We start from the raw sequence: 15,778 nt of genomic DNA, 5'->3' as shown, positions 1-15,778 counted from the left end.
GGTCTTCTGGAAGCTTCGTGCAAAAATAGGACCCTGGGCTTTGATTTCGTCCAATTCCGAGAATATTTCCTTACTAGGATTTCTGAAACCAAAAACAGCAGAAAACAGCAACTGGCTCTTCGGCATCTCGTTAATAGGTTAGTGCCGGAAAATGCATAATAATGACATATAATGTGTATAAAACATGTGAGTATCATCATAAAAGTAGCATGGAACATAAGAAATTATAGATACGTTTGAGACGTATCAAGCATCCCCAAGCTTAGTTCCTACTCGTCCCGAGTAGGTAAACGATAACAAAGATAATTTCTTAGTGACAATGCTACCAACATAATCTTGATCAATACTATTGTAAGCACACGTAATGAATGCAGCGATCAAAACAATGGTAATGACATGAGTAAACAACTGAATCATAAAGCAAAGACTTTTCATGAATAGTACTTAAAGACAAGCATCAATAAGTCTTGCATAAGAGTTAACTCATAAAGCAATAATTCAAAGTAAAGGTATTGAAGCAACACAAAGGAAGATGAAGTTTCAGCGGTTGCTTTCAACTTGTAACATGTATATCTCATGGATATTGTCAATGTAAAGTAATATAACAAGTGCAATATGCAAGTATGTAGGAATCAATGCACAGTTCACACAAGTGTTTGCTTCTTGAGGTGGAGAGAGATAGGTGAACTGACTCAACAATAAAAGTAAAAGAATGTTCCTTCAAAGAGGAAAGCATCGCTTGCTATATTTGTGCTAGAGCTTTTATTTTGAAAACAAGAAACAATTTTGTCAACTGTAGTAATAAAGCATATGAGTTATGTAAATTATATCCTACAAGTTGCAAGCCTCATGCATAGTATACCAATAGTGCCCGCACCTTGTCCTAATTAGCTTGGATTTACATGGATTATCATAGCATAGCACATGTTTCAACCAAGTGTCACAAAGGGGTACCTCTATGCCGCCTGTACAAAGGTCTAAGGAGAAAGCTCGCGTTGGATTTCTCGCTTTTGGTTATTCTCAACTTAGACATCCATACCGGGACAACATAGACAACAGATAATGGACTCCTCTTTAATGCATAAGCATTCAACAACAGATAATATTCTCATAAGAGATTGAGGTTTGTTGTCCAAACTGAAACTTCCACCATGGATCATGGCTTTAGTTAGCGGCCCAATGTTCTTCTCTAACAATATGCATACTCAAACCATTTGATCATGATAAATCACTCTTACTTCAGACAAGACGAACATGCATAGCAACTCACATGATATTCAACAAAGAAATAGTTGATGGCGTCCCCAGGAACATGGTTATCGCACAACAAGCAACTTAATAAGAGATAAAGTGCATAAGTACATATTCAATACCACAATAGTTTTTAAGCTATTTGTCGCATGAGCTATATATTGCAAAGATAAAGAATAGAAATTTTAAAGGTAGCACTCAAGCAATTTACTTTGGAATGGCGGAGAAATACCATGTGGTAGGTAGGTATGGTGGACACAAATGGCATGGTGGTTGGCTCAAGGATTTTGGATGCATGAGAAGTATTCCCTCTCGATACAAGATTTAGGCTAGCAAGGTTATTTGAAACAAACACAAGGATGAACCGGTACAGCAAATCTCACATAAAAGACATATTGTAAACATTATAAGACTCTATACCACCTTCCTTGCTGTTCAAACTCAATACTAGAAATTATCTAGACCTTAGAGAGACCAAACATGCAAATCAGATTTTAGCATGCTCTATGTATTTCTTCATTAATAGGTGCAAAGTATATGATGCAAGAGCTTAAACATGAGCACAACAATTGCCAAGTATCACATTATTCAAGATATTATACCAATTACCACATATATCATTTTCCAATTCCAACCATACAACAATTTAACGAAGAAGAAACTTTCGCCATGAATACTATGAGTAAAGCCTAAGGACATATTTGTCTATATGCAACAGCGGAGCGTGTCTCTCTCCCACACAATGAATGCTAGGATCCAACTTTATTCAAACAAAACAAAAACAAAAACAAACAGACGCTCCAAGCAAAGTACATAAGATGTGATGGAATAAAAATATAGTTTCAGGGGAGGAACCTGATAATGTTGTCGATGAAGAAGGGGATGCCCAAGGCATGCCCAAGCTTAGACGCTTGAGTCTTCTTGATATATGCAGGGGTGAACCACCGGGGCATCCCCAAGCTTAGAGCTTTCACTCTCCTTGATCATAGTGTATATCATCCTCCTCTCTTGATCCTTGAAAACTTCCTCCACACCAAACTCAAAACAAACTCATTAGAGGATTAGTACATAATCAAAATTCACATATTCAGAGGTGATACAATCATTCTTTATACTTCTGGACATTGAACAAAGCTACTGAAAGTCAATGGAACAAAGAAATCCATCTAACTTAGCAAAACAGGCAATGCAAAATAAAAGGCAGAATCTGTCAAAACAGAACAGTTCGTAAAGACGAATTTTTAACAGGCACCAGACTTGCTCAGATGAGAAAACTTAAAACTAATGAAAGTTGCGTACATATCTGAGGATCACTCACGTAAATTTTCATAATTTTCTGAGTTACCTACAGAGAATTAGACCCAGATTCGTGACAGCAAAGAAAACTATTTCTGCGCAGTAATCCAAATCTAGTATCATACTTCTATTAGAGACTTTACTTGGCACAACAATGCAATAAAACTAAGATAAGGAGAGGTTGCTACAGTAGTAAACAACTTCCAAGACTCAAATATAAAACAAAAGTACTGTAGTAAAAACATGGGTTGTCTCCCATAAGCGCTTTTCTTTAACGCCTTTCAGCTAGGCGCAGAAAGTGTGTATCAAGTATTATCAAGAGACGAAGCATCAATGCATTGTATCTTATCTATGTAAGTTTCAGAGGCTCCTTTTACATTACTCTTAGGCTTGCTATTCTCATCAAACAAATTTTCAGGAACAATCCAATCAAAATTCTTTTCTAATGCTTCATGCATTCCTAGGAGCTTAACATGTATCGGTACTTTAATCTCTCCACTATCATTAACATTATTAGTGTACCTTATTCTATCCATATCCATTTTTTCAAGGATACTAGCAAAGTTGGTATAAGAGCCAAGCATATTATATTTAGAAAAAACTTTTCTAGCTTCTCTTGCTATACCTCCAGATTATTTGAGAAGGGTTTCTAAAACAAAATCTTTCTTTTCTCCTTCTTCCATATCTCCTAGTGTAAGAAACATATGTTGTATTATATGATTGAGATTAACAAATTTAGCTTCTATCATGTGTACTAAAGAAGCAGCAGCAATTTCATAAGCAGGACCAAGTTCTACCAAGTGTCTATCTTCAAAATCTTCTTCCATACTAACATGGGTGAAAAATATTTCTATATTATCTCTTCCAATGATAGACCCTTGTCCTACCGGTATGTTTTTTAGAGTGAACTTAGGAGGAAACATGATGAAATAAGTAAAGTAAATGCAAGTAACTAATTTTTTTGTGTTTTTGATATAGCAAACAGGATAGTAAATAAATTAAAACTAGCAACTAATTTTGTGTGTGTTTTGTTTTAGTGCAGCAAACAAAGTAGTAAATAAAATAAAGCAAGACAAAAACAAAGTAAAGAGATTGCGATGTGGAGACTCCCCTTGCAGCGTGTCTTGATCTCCCCGGCAACGGCGCCAGAAAATATGCTTGATAGCGTGTAAACACACGTTCGTTGGGAACCCCAAGAGGAAGGTGTGATGCGTACAGCAGCAAGTTTTCCCTCAGTAAGAAACCAAGGTTTATCGAACCAGTAGGAGCCAAGAAGCACGTTGAAGGTTGATGGCGGCGAGATGTAGTGCGGCGCAACACCAGAGATTCCGGCGCCAACGTGGAACCTGCACAACACAACCAAAGTACTTTGCCCCAACGAAACAGTGAGGTTGTCAATCTCACCGGCTTGCTGTAACAAACGATTAGATGTATAGTGTGGATGATGATGTTTGCAGAAAACAGTAGAAACAGTATTGCAGTAGATTGTATTCGATGTAAAAGAATAGACCGGGGTCCACAGTTCACTAGTGGTGTCTCTCCCATAAGAAATAGCATATTGGGTAAACAAATTACAGTTGGGCAATTGACAAATAGAGAGGGCATGACAATGCACATACATGACATGATGAATATTGTGAGATTCAATTGGGCATTACGACAAAGTACATAGACCGTTATCCAGCATGCATCTATGCCTAAAAAGTCTACTTTCAGGTTATCATCCGAACCCCTTCCGGTATTAAGTTGTAAACAACAGACAATTGCATTAAGTATGGTGCGTAATGTAATCAATAACTATATCCTCGGATATAGCATCAATGTTTTATCCCTAGTGGCAACAGCACATCCACAACCTTAGAACTTTCTGTCACTGTCCCAGATTTAATGGAGGCATGAACCCACTATCGAGCATAAATACTCCCTCTTGGAGTTACTAGCAAAAACTTGGCCAGAGCCTCTACTAACAACGGAGAGCATGCAAGATCATAAACAACACATAGGTAATAGATTGATAATCAACATAACATAGTATTCTCTATCCATCGGATCCCAACAAACGCACATGTAGCTTTACAGATAGATGATCTTGATCATGATAGGCAGCTCACAAGATCAGACAATGATAGCACAATGAGGAGAAGACAACCATCTAGCTACTGCTATGGACCCATAGTCCAGGGGTGAACTACTCACTCATCAATCCGGAGGCGACCATGGCGGTGTAGAGTCCTCCGGGAGATGAATCCCCTCTCCGGCAGGGTGCCGGAGGCGATCTCCTGAATCCCCCGAGATGGGATTGGCGGCGGCGGCGTCTCAGTAAGGTTTTCCGTATCGTGGCTCTCGGTACTGGGGGTTTCTCGACGAAGGCTTTAAGTAGGCGGAAGGGCAACGCGGGGGGCCACACGAGGGCCCCACATGCCAGGGCCGCGCGGCCTAGGGCTTGGCCGCGCCGCCCTGTTGTGGCGGCGCCTCGTGGCCCCACTTCCTTTCCCCCTCGGTCTTCTGGAAGCTTCGTGCAAAAATAGGACCCTGGGCTTTGATTTCGTCCAATTCCGAGAATATTTCCTTACTAGGATTTCTGAAACCAAAAACAGCAGAAAACTGCAACTGACTCTTTGGCATCTCGTTAATAAGTTAGTGCCGGAAAATGCATAATAATGACATATAATGTGTATAAAACATGTGAGTATCATCATAAAAGTAGCATGGAACATAAGAAATTATAGATACGTTTGAGATGTATCATGTATCAGCGGGAACTCAAGCATCCAATAGCAGCAATGCACTTATGTATCGAGGCAAAACCAATCGTGCCAACACAATCTTTCTTGCAAACGAAGTACATGTCGTACTCCTTGTTGGCCAAGATAATCTTCAGCCTCTGGTTCATCCTGAAACGGCGCCAAAATGTCACTATTGCGGACTGCATCATTGACGAAGTAGTAGGCATACAACATGTAGTAACCCTGCAACCTCAGCCTCGGCTTGCTCTTGCGCCGCCCCAACCTCGAGCCTTCCCACCGCGGCTTCAAATCTCGAGGCGTACATGTCTAGGAGGCAAGAGAGTATCTTCGTATGCTTGTCGGCGGCGGAGACAACCATCTCCTTATCACTGGAATCCATGCCGGAAAAACGTTGAACACCTCGCAGCCAGGACGGGGGCGTGGGCCCTCAGAACTGTTGGAAGTGGGGCGGGTGGTGGCACGGTAACTCGAGGTGTGTTTGCTCGGCGGCCCGGCCTTTTTCGACGGTGGGAAATGGTGGAGGCGGAAACGGGTTGTGCCGACGACGATCTGGCGATGTAGGATGGAAGAGGGATGACAAATATTGGACATGTCCAATACCCTGAACAAATATTTTTATTAGTATCCTTTTAAATCATACTATTAACTATTCTTGATACATGCTTAAACCATCTTCGTTAGTATTGGACATGCTTCCCTTGAACAGATACCACACTGCACTACTATCTCATATTTTGCCATATTGCTAATTCGATCCTATCATTTTCTACGACACTTAAATATTGAACATTTCTTTTTGCAAACCAGTGTTTTTGTTAAAATAACATGTTTGTTATCAACTTACTTTTTAGCTTTCGTGAAATGTGTGTCATATCAGATGCTTGTGGCCACTTCATATCCTACGACTAATATCATTCGTTATTTCGGTGCATTGATCCTAAGCAACAATGCATCACTAAAGTCTCCGTCTCATGAACTAGTTGTTGTGTCTAACTGATTCTAATCCTTTTGGCTTGCAATGTATACTTAGGTGGCGTATACATTTCAACACGAATAATATATACAAAAATATGAAGATACGTAATGCCAAATCAATACTAATAGATTCATCATAAATATATTTGGTCAAATTTAGAAAATATTGACTTTTTGATTATGTTTACTAGGAAATTTGAAAGCAGCTTTTGTATTGATTAATTATAGAGAAACGGTCACAATCTAGCCAAACCCTTTCCACATTCATGTCAGCGCCGCTCCTTGCAAAGCATTCAGGTACAAACTAATTTACTAATCTCGCCAGCAGCACATTTGGCTTACCTCTTGTCTTTTGACAGAACACATTCCAACGGTTTCTGCAACAGAAAATTCTTAATAATGCCTCCCACCTCTGCGACCGAAGTTCCCAAACGGTTTGAAAATAGAGGAGCAGTCCCCTCTTCATGATCAGGTGGTTATACCTGTACCAAGATAAACTTTCATGGAATACTTCAGCCTTCACTTAATGACCTGACTGGCGGTAGTACCAAAAATCAGAATCCTGAAGTAGTCAGAGACACGGCATGGCTTAATTCCATTGAGATCATCCAAGTAGGTTGGAGCCTCAGATTCAAGCTATGTGCCACACAAAGGAAAATATAGAATGCATCTTTGGCAGTAGCGGCTGTTGAATAAAACTGCATCATGTTTTCAAGCAAGGAGAAATTGAAGCGCACATGCCATCGCACTTTCTAAGTAATCTTTTTCACGCCCGTAGAAAGCAAAATACTCCCTCTGTCCCACGAAAGTTGTCTGAGACTTGTCAAAATTTGGATGTATCTAGACACTATCTAGTATACAGATACATCCAAATTTTATCAAATCCCAGACAAGTTTCATGAGACGGAGGGAGTACTAAGCATGTTTACAAGGGTGGGTCTAGTTTCTTTCAGACTCAGAAGTCGATAGACGCATCTGTATCTTGTTAATTCTACCGTCCTTGTTAACATTTTGCTTCTATGCTTGAAAGTGACAGTCATCAAACACACCAAGATTTATAGTAGTACCTCAGGAATCATAAACTGCTCCTTGCCGGCTCTAGCTGCTCGTCCTAGTCTGCTACTCCGTAGATCACATAGGCGGGGACACCACCAACCACGCGAGCTGCAGGGTATCGGCGTGTCAACGGCCGCGCGGGATACAGGTGGGTCGCCAGCCCATGCGGGAGGCACCGCCGGACACGCGGGATGTAGGTGGTTGGATCGCTACCGGCCGTACGTAATGCAGGGGATGGTGGAGACGTTGTCGGGCGCGAGCAATGCAGGGTAAGATTGAGCAGGTTTCTTCCAAACGCGATGTAGGCGCGCGGCAGGTCCGCCATCTCGCCGCGGACCTTGTCACCGTCGGCGTCCACGAGGACGGGACCTTCCCTCTCTGATCTAGTGTCCCCGAGAACTCGGCGAGGCGAGGCCTCCCCTCTCGATCTAGCGCCCTATAATTCTCACGCACATGCGTTGTCGTAGGATAATCCGGGACCTCCATTGACGACCGAAACCTCGAATTCGAGTTTAGCCGGGTGCCGCTCCTCCTTTCGAAAGACCCAGAAGAGGTTCCCTCGCCGACTGCTTAGTCTGCTTTCGCCGCTTTTTCCTCTGGAGGTTGCCACCGGTAGTTTATATACAATCGCGTGCCATGGATTTCTGATTCCTGTGCATCTCGTGATTCAAGTTGGACACTGTCCTTTCCATCAACGATGCCTATTTGACTGGGCCGGCCCACACTAATCCTAGCGATTGATCGGGACCGGGACTCTTCTGGTTACCAATGACATACCATACCGGAAGACATACCAAACCGCGACGTGAAACCAAAAGGACAGACGACGGACGACGGAACGGACGGACAAAAAAACGGACCAAACCACGGAAACACTTTGTACTTTATTATTAGGTATAGATAAGCCACCAATATGGGGATTGAGGAAGTACAGAAATATAATTTAAAAACATATTTCATGATGTATTCAATAATATTGGATTTGTATTATACTCCTTTAGCATTTGTCCAATAATATGAAGTTACTTTTTGTTCATTTTTATCAAATTTAGCATTATTTGATGTTAAAAGAATATAAATGCTTCAGAAAAGAAGGGAGTAAACACGACAATCACATGCTAGTTTTGCCGACCGAGGTGGATGGAAAAAAAGGACAAACTTCTTCGTGCGATTGAGTAAGACACACTACTCCCAAAAGGTGATTGAGTGATGAGTACAGATCCAAAGTTAGCAACCCTTCATGAAATGAAGCAATTACACCATCGACATCAGTACTCGTGACAGGAACCGTGCCCCGCCTGGAGAATGAACAAACTGATGCTGATGCAGCTACTACAAGTAGTGATAGTTGGGAGCGCCTGAGTCAGCAAACAGCTGGGCCCACGGGAGCGTCTGATCGGCATGCTGCTGCTGATAGTGGCCCACCTGACCCGGATACCCGCCACGCCAGCCCGAACCCTCGCCGTAGGCAGCGACATGCCCCACGTCGGCGGCGGCGCTCGCACCCACCATCGCCTGCTTCAGCTGCAGCAGCTGAGGCGGCGGCAGCGCCACTGCTGGCGGTGGCGGTGGCGGTGGCGGTGGGTGCCTCTCCTCCGGGCGGCCATCATCGCCTCGTTCTTCCTCAGAGTCATGCGCGGGAACCCGGTGCACCTCGGCGGTCCCGAACGTGGCCGCCACCACCACCATCCCATCTTCCGCCACCGTCATGACCCCCGCGAGCGTGCCGCCGATGACCTGCCCGCCCCCACCTGCAAGGGCCACCGTGAACGGCGGCGGCTGAACTCCACCGTCGCCGGCGGCATTGGACGGCAGCACCGTCCCGGACAGCGACAGCACCTCCAGCCGGCCCTCCAGCTTCCTGACCTCCAGCGTCACTGGCGAGGTGGAGAGCCGCAGCGCGACGGCGGAGAGCGCGCCGCGGCCGCAGAGCACGGACACGCCGACGCAGCGGCGGCGCGCGAAGTCCGCCAGCGCGGTGGCCACGTCGCAGCCCGCAGCGAGCTCCAGCACCACGGGCCGCATCGCCGCCTTGCTCTCCCGCACGATGACCACCGGTGGCTTCTCCTTGTTCCTCGACCCCGGCGGCCGGCCGCGCCGCCTCCCCACGGAGGCTGGCGTCGCGGGCGGCAGCTCCTGCGGCAGGAGCACTAGCTCAGGTGCCTGGGCGGGTTCGAGCAGCTCCGCCAGCGTTGTCGCATCGTTGTCCGCCATGGCAGCCGAAGAGAGCGACGGGAGATGCTATATACGAGGTGCTCGCACTGGAGCTGCCTGGCGACGGTGGGACGAATAGTGGAAAAGCTTCTATTCTCGGATGGAAACAGTGGCGGCAGGCTGCGAGCTTAAAATATGGGAACAAGAAGGTGGCCGAGTTCGTGCCAGGAAACGAAATGGTTTCGTTGGATTTTATTTATAGCGGGAAGACGAAGACAAAGCGCGCGCACGGTGGAGACCATCGACGTCGTTGGATTGCCCGGTGCACGAATCTCCGCGCAACTGCGGACGCACACGGTGTCCGAGGGGGTGTATCCCCGAGATGTCCAATCGGAGAGGTTGGGGCGGGGCTTGTGTGTTGCTTTTCGACTTGGGTGTCACGAGTCTCATCAAGTCAGGGTGGAAGGAACGGGTAAGGTCTAACGTGACAGCCTAGGCGTCTACTCAAGGTGGCTCCGGTTCTTGTGCCGTCAAATGCAACCAAAGGAGTGAGCTGAGTTGCATTGCAACATACTCCCAGCAATACCATATGGTAGAGGTGGTGAGCAACTAAAAAAATTGTTATACAAACATACTCCCAGCAATTTCAGTTATCTGTGGCCAAATTTGAGATACACAACTAGACATGCTCGGCTGACCACCGACATAGAAATTGACTTGTGTCAATGACCATTGTTTGTTTCATGTTGTATGTACATGGACCTCACTAGGTCGTCGACCAATTATACTTCTATAAGAGCACCTCAAACCGTTGGCGCTCCCGACAGCTAAATCCGACGCTAAATAGCGTTACATTGGAAGATACTTTGGCGTGGGGAGCGTCGAACTTCCAGCCATCCCTCCAGATAGACGTCCGAAGATTGATGTTTTTGACTTTAGTTTCACAAATAAACTCACGGTTCGGCGGATTTGGCAAATTTTGGCCAATATTTGGCTTATTTTTACAAATAAATGTTACAGTTCAGCAAAGCAGGCAAATAATTTAACAAATTATGAAACAAATCAAATGGAAACTAGTTGATGTTGCCTCGAAGCCTCCATATGTGATCCACCAGATCATCATGCAGCTGTTGATGCATTTGTGGAGTCTCGAATCTCCTGACGCATAGCGATGAACGAAGTCCACGATGCCGGCACCTGGTGATTAGGCTATGCAGGAGGACCCTCTCTGTCATATGGTGCAGCTTCCTCGTTCAGAGGAACTGGATACTTTCGCTCATTCTCAATAGTCATGTTGTATATGCACACACAACAGTTCATCACCTCCCACATCTGATATTTGGACCAAGTCATAGCAGCGAACTGGACTACAACAAATCTCTGCTGGAGGACACCAAATGCATGCTCGACGTCCTTTCGGCAACCTTCTTGTTCCTTGAAACTCCATCTCCTTCAGGAGGACGGGGCTTGAGATAGTCTTCACAAATGATGCCCACTTTGGATAGATACCGTATGCAAGATAGTATTTGACGGCATATCAAAGGAGTGCAAAATCCTGAGATCATGGGTACCTGATACGTCTCCGACGTATCGATAATTTCTTATGTTCCATGCCACATTATTGATGTTATCTACATGTTTTATGCACACTTTATGTCATATTCGTGCATTTTCTGGAACTAACCTATTAACAAGATGCCAAAGTGCCAGTTCCTGTTTTCTGCTGTTTTTGGTTTCAGAAATCCTAGTAACGAAATATTCTCGGAATCGGACGAAATCAACGCCCAAGTTCCTATTTTCACCGGAAGCATCCAGAACACCCGGGAAGGACCAGAGGGGGGGCACTGGGCCCCCAGACCATAGGCCGGCGCGGCCCAGGCCCTGGCCGCGCCGCCCTATGGTGTCGTCGCCCCTTCGACCCTCCTGCGCCGCCTCTTCGCCTATATAAAGCCCCTGGATCGAAAACCCTGATACGTTCGACGAAAACCACAGAAACCTTCCAGAGCCGCCGCCATCACGAGGCCAAGATCTGGGGACAGGAGTCTCTGTTCCGGCACGCTGCCGGAACGGGGAAGTGCCCCCGGAAGGCTTCTCCATCGACACCGCTGCCATCTCCACCGTCATCTTCATCACCGCTGCTGCTCCCATGAGGAGGGAGTAGTTCTCCATCGAGGCTCGGGGCTGTACCGGTAGCTATGTGGTTCATCTCTCTCCTATGTGCTTCAATACAATAATCTCATGAGCTGCCTTACATGATTGAGATTCATATGATGATGCTTGTAATCTAGATGTCATTATGCTAGTCAAGTGAGTTTTACTTATGTGATATCCGGAGACTCCTTGTCCCACGTGTGTAAAGGTGACAGTGTGTGCACCGTGTGGGTCTCTTAGGCTATATTTCACAGAATACTTATTCACTGATGAATGGCATAGTGAGGTGCTTATTTATATCTCTTTATGATTGCAATGTATTTGTATCACAATTTATCTATGTGCTACTCTAGCAATGTTATTAAAGTAGTTCTATTCCTCCTGCACGATGTAATGGTGACAGTGTGTTCATCCGTGTTAGTACTTGGTTTATGCTATGATCATGATCTCTTGTAGATTATGAAGTTAACTATTGCTATGATGGTATTGATGTGATCTATTCCTCCTACATATGCATGAAGGTGACAGTGTGCATGCTATGTTAGTACTTGGTTTAGTCTATTGATCTATCTTACACTATAAGGTTACTAAAATATGAACATTAATTGTGGAGCTTGTTAACTCCGGCATTGAGGGTTCGTGTAATCCTACGCAATGTGTTCATCATCCAACAAAAGTGTAGAGTATGCATTTATCTATTCTGTTATGTGATCAATGTTGAGAGTGTCCACTAGTGAAAGTGTAATCCCTAGGCCTTGTTCCTAAATACTGCTATCGCTGCTTGTTTACTTGTTTCTTTGTGTTACTACTGCTGCAATACTACCACCATCAACTACACGCCAAATAGCTATTTTACGGCACCGTTGCTCTTTGCTCATATATATTCATACCACCTGTATTTCACTATCTCTTCGCCGAACTAGTGCACCTATTTGGTGTGTTGGGGACACAAGAGACTTCTTGCTTTGTGGTTGCAGGGTTGCATGAGAGGGATATTGATACGTCTCCGACGTATCGATAATTTCTTATGTTCCATGCCACATTATTGATGTTATCTACATGTTTTATGCACACTTTATGTCATATTCGTGCATTTTCTGGAACTAACCTATTAACAAGATGCCGAAGTGCCAGTTCCTGTTTTCTGCTGTTTTTGGTTTCAGAAATCCTAGTAACGAAATATTCTCGGAATCGGACGAAATCAACACCCAAGTTCCTATTTTCACCGGAAGCATCCAGAACACCCGGGAAGGACCAGAGGAGGGGGCACCGGGCCCCCAGACCATAGGCCGGCGCGGCCCAGGCCCTGGCCGCGCCGCCCTATGGTGTCGTCGCCCTTCGACCCTCCTGCGCCGCCTCTTCGCCTATATAAAGCCCCCTGGATCGAAAACCCGATAAGTTCGACGAAAACCACGTAAACCTTCCGCAGCCGCCGCCATCGCGAGGCCAAGATCCTGGGGGACAGGAGTCTCTGTTCCAGCACGCTGCCGGAGCGGGGAAGTGCCCCCGGAAGGCTTCTCCATCGACACCGCTGCCATCTCCACCGCCATCTTCATCACCGCTGCTGCTCCCATGAGGAGGGAGTAGTTCTCCATCGAGGCTCGGGGCTGTACCGGTAGCTATGTGGTTCATCTCTCTCCTATGTACCTCAATACAATAATCTCATGAGCTGCTTTACATGATTGAGATTCATATGAGTTTGTATCACAATTTATCTATGTGCTACTCTAGCAAAGTTATTAAAGTAGTTCTATTCCTCCTGCACGTGTGTAAAGGTGACAGTGTGTGCACCGTGTTAGTACTTGGTTTATGCTATGATCATGATCTCCTGTAGATTATGAAGTTAACTATTGCTATGATAATATTGATGTGATCTATTCCTCCTACATATGCATGAAGGTGACAGTGTGCGTGCTATGTTAGTACTTGGTTTAGTTGTATTGATCTATCTTACACTATAAGGTTACTTAAATATGAACAAATTGTGGAGCTTGTTAACTCCGGCATTGAGGGTTCGTGTAATCCTACGCAATGCGTTCATCATCCAACAAGAGTGTAGAGTATGCATTTATCTATTCTGTTATGTGATCAATGTTGAGAGTGTCCACTAGTGAAAGTGTAATCCCTAGGCCTTGTTCCTAAATACTGCTATCGCTGCTTGTTTACTGTTTTACTGTGTTACTACTGCTGCAATACTACCACCATCAACTACACGCCAGCAAGCTATTTTCTGGCACCGTTGCTACTGCTCATACTTATTCATACCACCTGTATTTCACTATCTCTTCGCCGAACTAGTGCACCTATTAGGTGTGTTGGGGACACAAGAGACTTCTTGCTTTGTGGTTGCAGGGTTGCATGAGAGGGATATCTTTGACCTCTTCCTCCCTGAGTTCGATAAACCTTGGGTGATCCACTTAAGGGAAAACTTGCTGCTGTTCTACAAACCTCTGCTCTTGGAGGCCCAACACTGTCTACAGGAAAAGGAGGGGGAACGTAGACATCAGATATCTTTGACCTCTTCCTCCCTGAGTTCGATAAACCTTGGGTGATCCACTTAAGGGAAAACTTGCTGCTGTTCTACAAACCTCTGCTCTTGGAGGCCCAACACTGTCTACAGGAAAAGGAGGGGGAAGTAGACATCAAGCTATTTTCTGGCGCCGTTGCTGGGGAGGAAAGGTAAAAGGTACTCACACTCCGGACCTCGGCTACTAAGCTATTTTCCGGCGCCGTAAGTACTCGAAGCTATTTCCTTTAGATCCTGCAATTGCAACTTTTTGTTTCTTGTTTACACTAGTTTGGCATAATGGACAACAATGAGCTTTTTATTCTATTTCCTGATTTAAGACATGGATGGTTTGATCCGAAAATTAAAAAACCCATGGAACATATTAGCATGAACACATTGAATACTATTGTTGCTAATGATATGGAAAATTCTAAGCTTGGGGAAGCTGGTTTTGATGAGCATGATCTTTTTAGTCCCCCGGGCAATGAGGAGGAAATTTACTTTGATGATACTTTGCCTCCAATTTATGATGATTATAATGATAGTAGTCTTTTGTTACCACCTGTTATGGAGGATGAATTTGATTATGAATACAATATGCCTCCTATATTTGATGATGAGAATAATGATGATAGCTACTTTGTTGAATTTGCTCCCACTATTACTAATAAAATTGATTATGCTTATGTGGAGAGTAACAATTTTATGCATGAGACTCATGATAAGAATGCTTTATGTGATAGTTATATTGTTGAGTTTGCTCATGTTGCTACTGAAAGTTATTATGAGAGAGGAAAATATGGTTGTAGAAATTTTCATGTTACTAAAATGCCTCTCTATGTGCTGAAATTTTTCAAGCTATACTTGTTTTATCTTCCTATGCTTGTTACTTTGCTCTTCATGAACTTATTTATTTACAAGATTCCTATGCATAGGAAGCATGTTAGACTTAAATGTGTTTTCAATTTGCCTCTGGATGCTCTCTTTCGCTTCAATTACTATTTCTTACGAGTGCATCATTAAAACTGCTGAGCCCATCTTAATGGCTATAAAGAAAAGAACTTCTTGGGAGATAACCCATGTGTTATTTTGCTACAGTACTTTGTTTTATATTTGTGTCTTGGAAGTTGTTTACTACTGTAGCAACCTCTCCTTATCTTAGTTTTGTGTTTTATTGTGCCAAGTAAAGTCGTTGATAGAAAAGTTCATACTAGATTTGGATTACTGCGCAGTTCCAGATTTCTTTGCTGTCACGAATCTGGGTCTACCTCCCTGTAGGTAGCTCAGAAAATTAAGCCAATTTACGTGCATGATCCTCAGATATGTACGCAACTTTCATTCAATTTGAGCATTTTCATTTGAGCAAGTCTGGTGGCCTAATAAAATTCGTCAATACGAACTGTTCTGTTTTGACAGATTCTGCCTTTTATTTCGCATTGCCTCTTTTGCTATGTTGGGTGAATTTCTTTGATCCATTAATGTCCAGTAGCTTTATGCAATGTCCAGAAGTGTTAAGAATGATTGTGTCACCTCTGAATATGTTAATTTTTATTGTCACTAACCCCTCTAATGAAGTTTATGAGAAGTTTGGTGTGAAGGAAGTTTTCAAGGGTCAAGAGAGGAGGATGATATACTATGA

The 15,778-nt window shown here is 44.0% G+C and overlaps 1 protein-coding gene across 1 annotated transcript; it reads right to left on the bottom strand.

The window, feature by feature from the left end:
• Nucleotides 1-8,543: 8,543 nt before the first annotated feature.
• On the bottom strand, nucleotides 8,544-9,692 carry LOC127340436 (AT-hook motif nuclear-localized protein 28-like). The gene has a single exon (XM_051366185.2). The coding sequence runs from the start codon at nucleotides 9,537-9,539 to the stop codon at nucleotides 8,658-8,660; it is 882 nt and encodes a 293-aa protein (XP_051222145.1). The 5' UTR covers nucleotides 9,540-9,692; the 3' UTR covers nucleotides 8,544-8,657.
• Nucleotides 9,693-15,778: the final 6,086 nt, after the last annotated feature.

The sequence above is a fragment of the Lolium perenne genome, chromosome 3, assembly GCF_019359855.2.
Source record: "Lolium perenne isolate Kyuss_39 chromosome 3, Kyuss_2.0, whole genome shotgun sequence".
NCBI classification, from domain to species: domain Eukaryota; kingdom Viridiplantae; phylum Streptophyta; class Magnoliopsida; order Poales; family Poaceae; genus Lolium; species Lolium perenne.
The sequence above is the reverse complement of the archived record's forward strand: the minus strand, read 5'-3'. Positions and strand labels throughout refer to the sequence as shown.

Bases quoted from the DNA above. Each gene is read 5' to 3' on its own strand.
- LOC127340436 (XM_051366185.2), bottom strand. From the start codon at position 9,539: ATGGCGGACAACGATGCGACAACGCTGGCGGAGCTGCTCGAACCCGCC.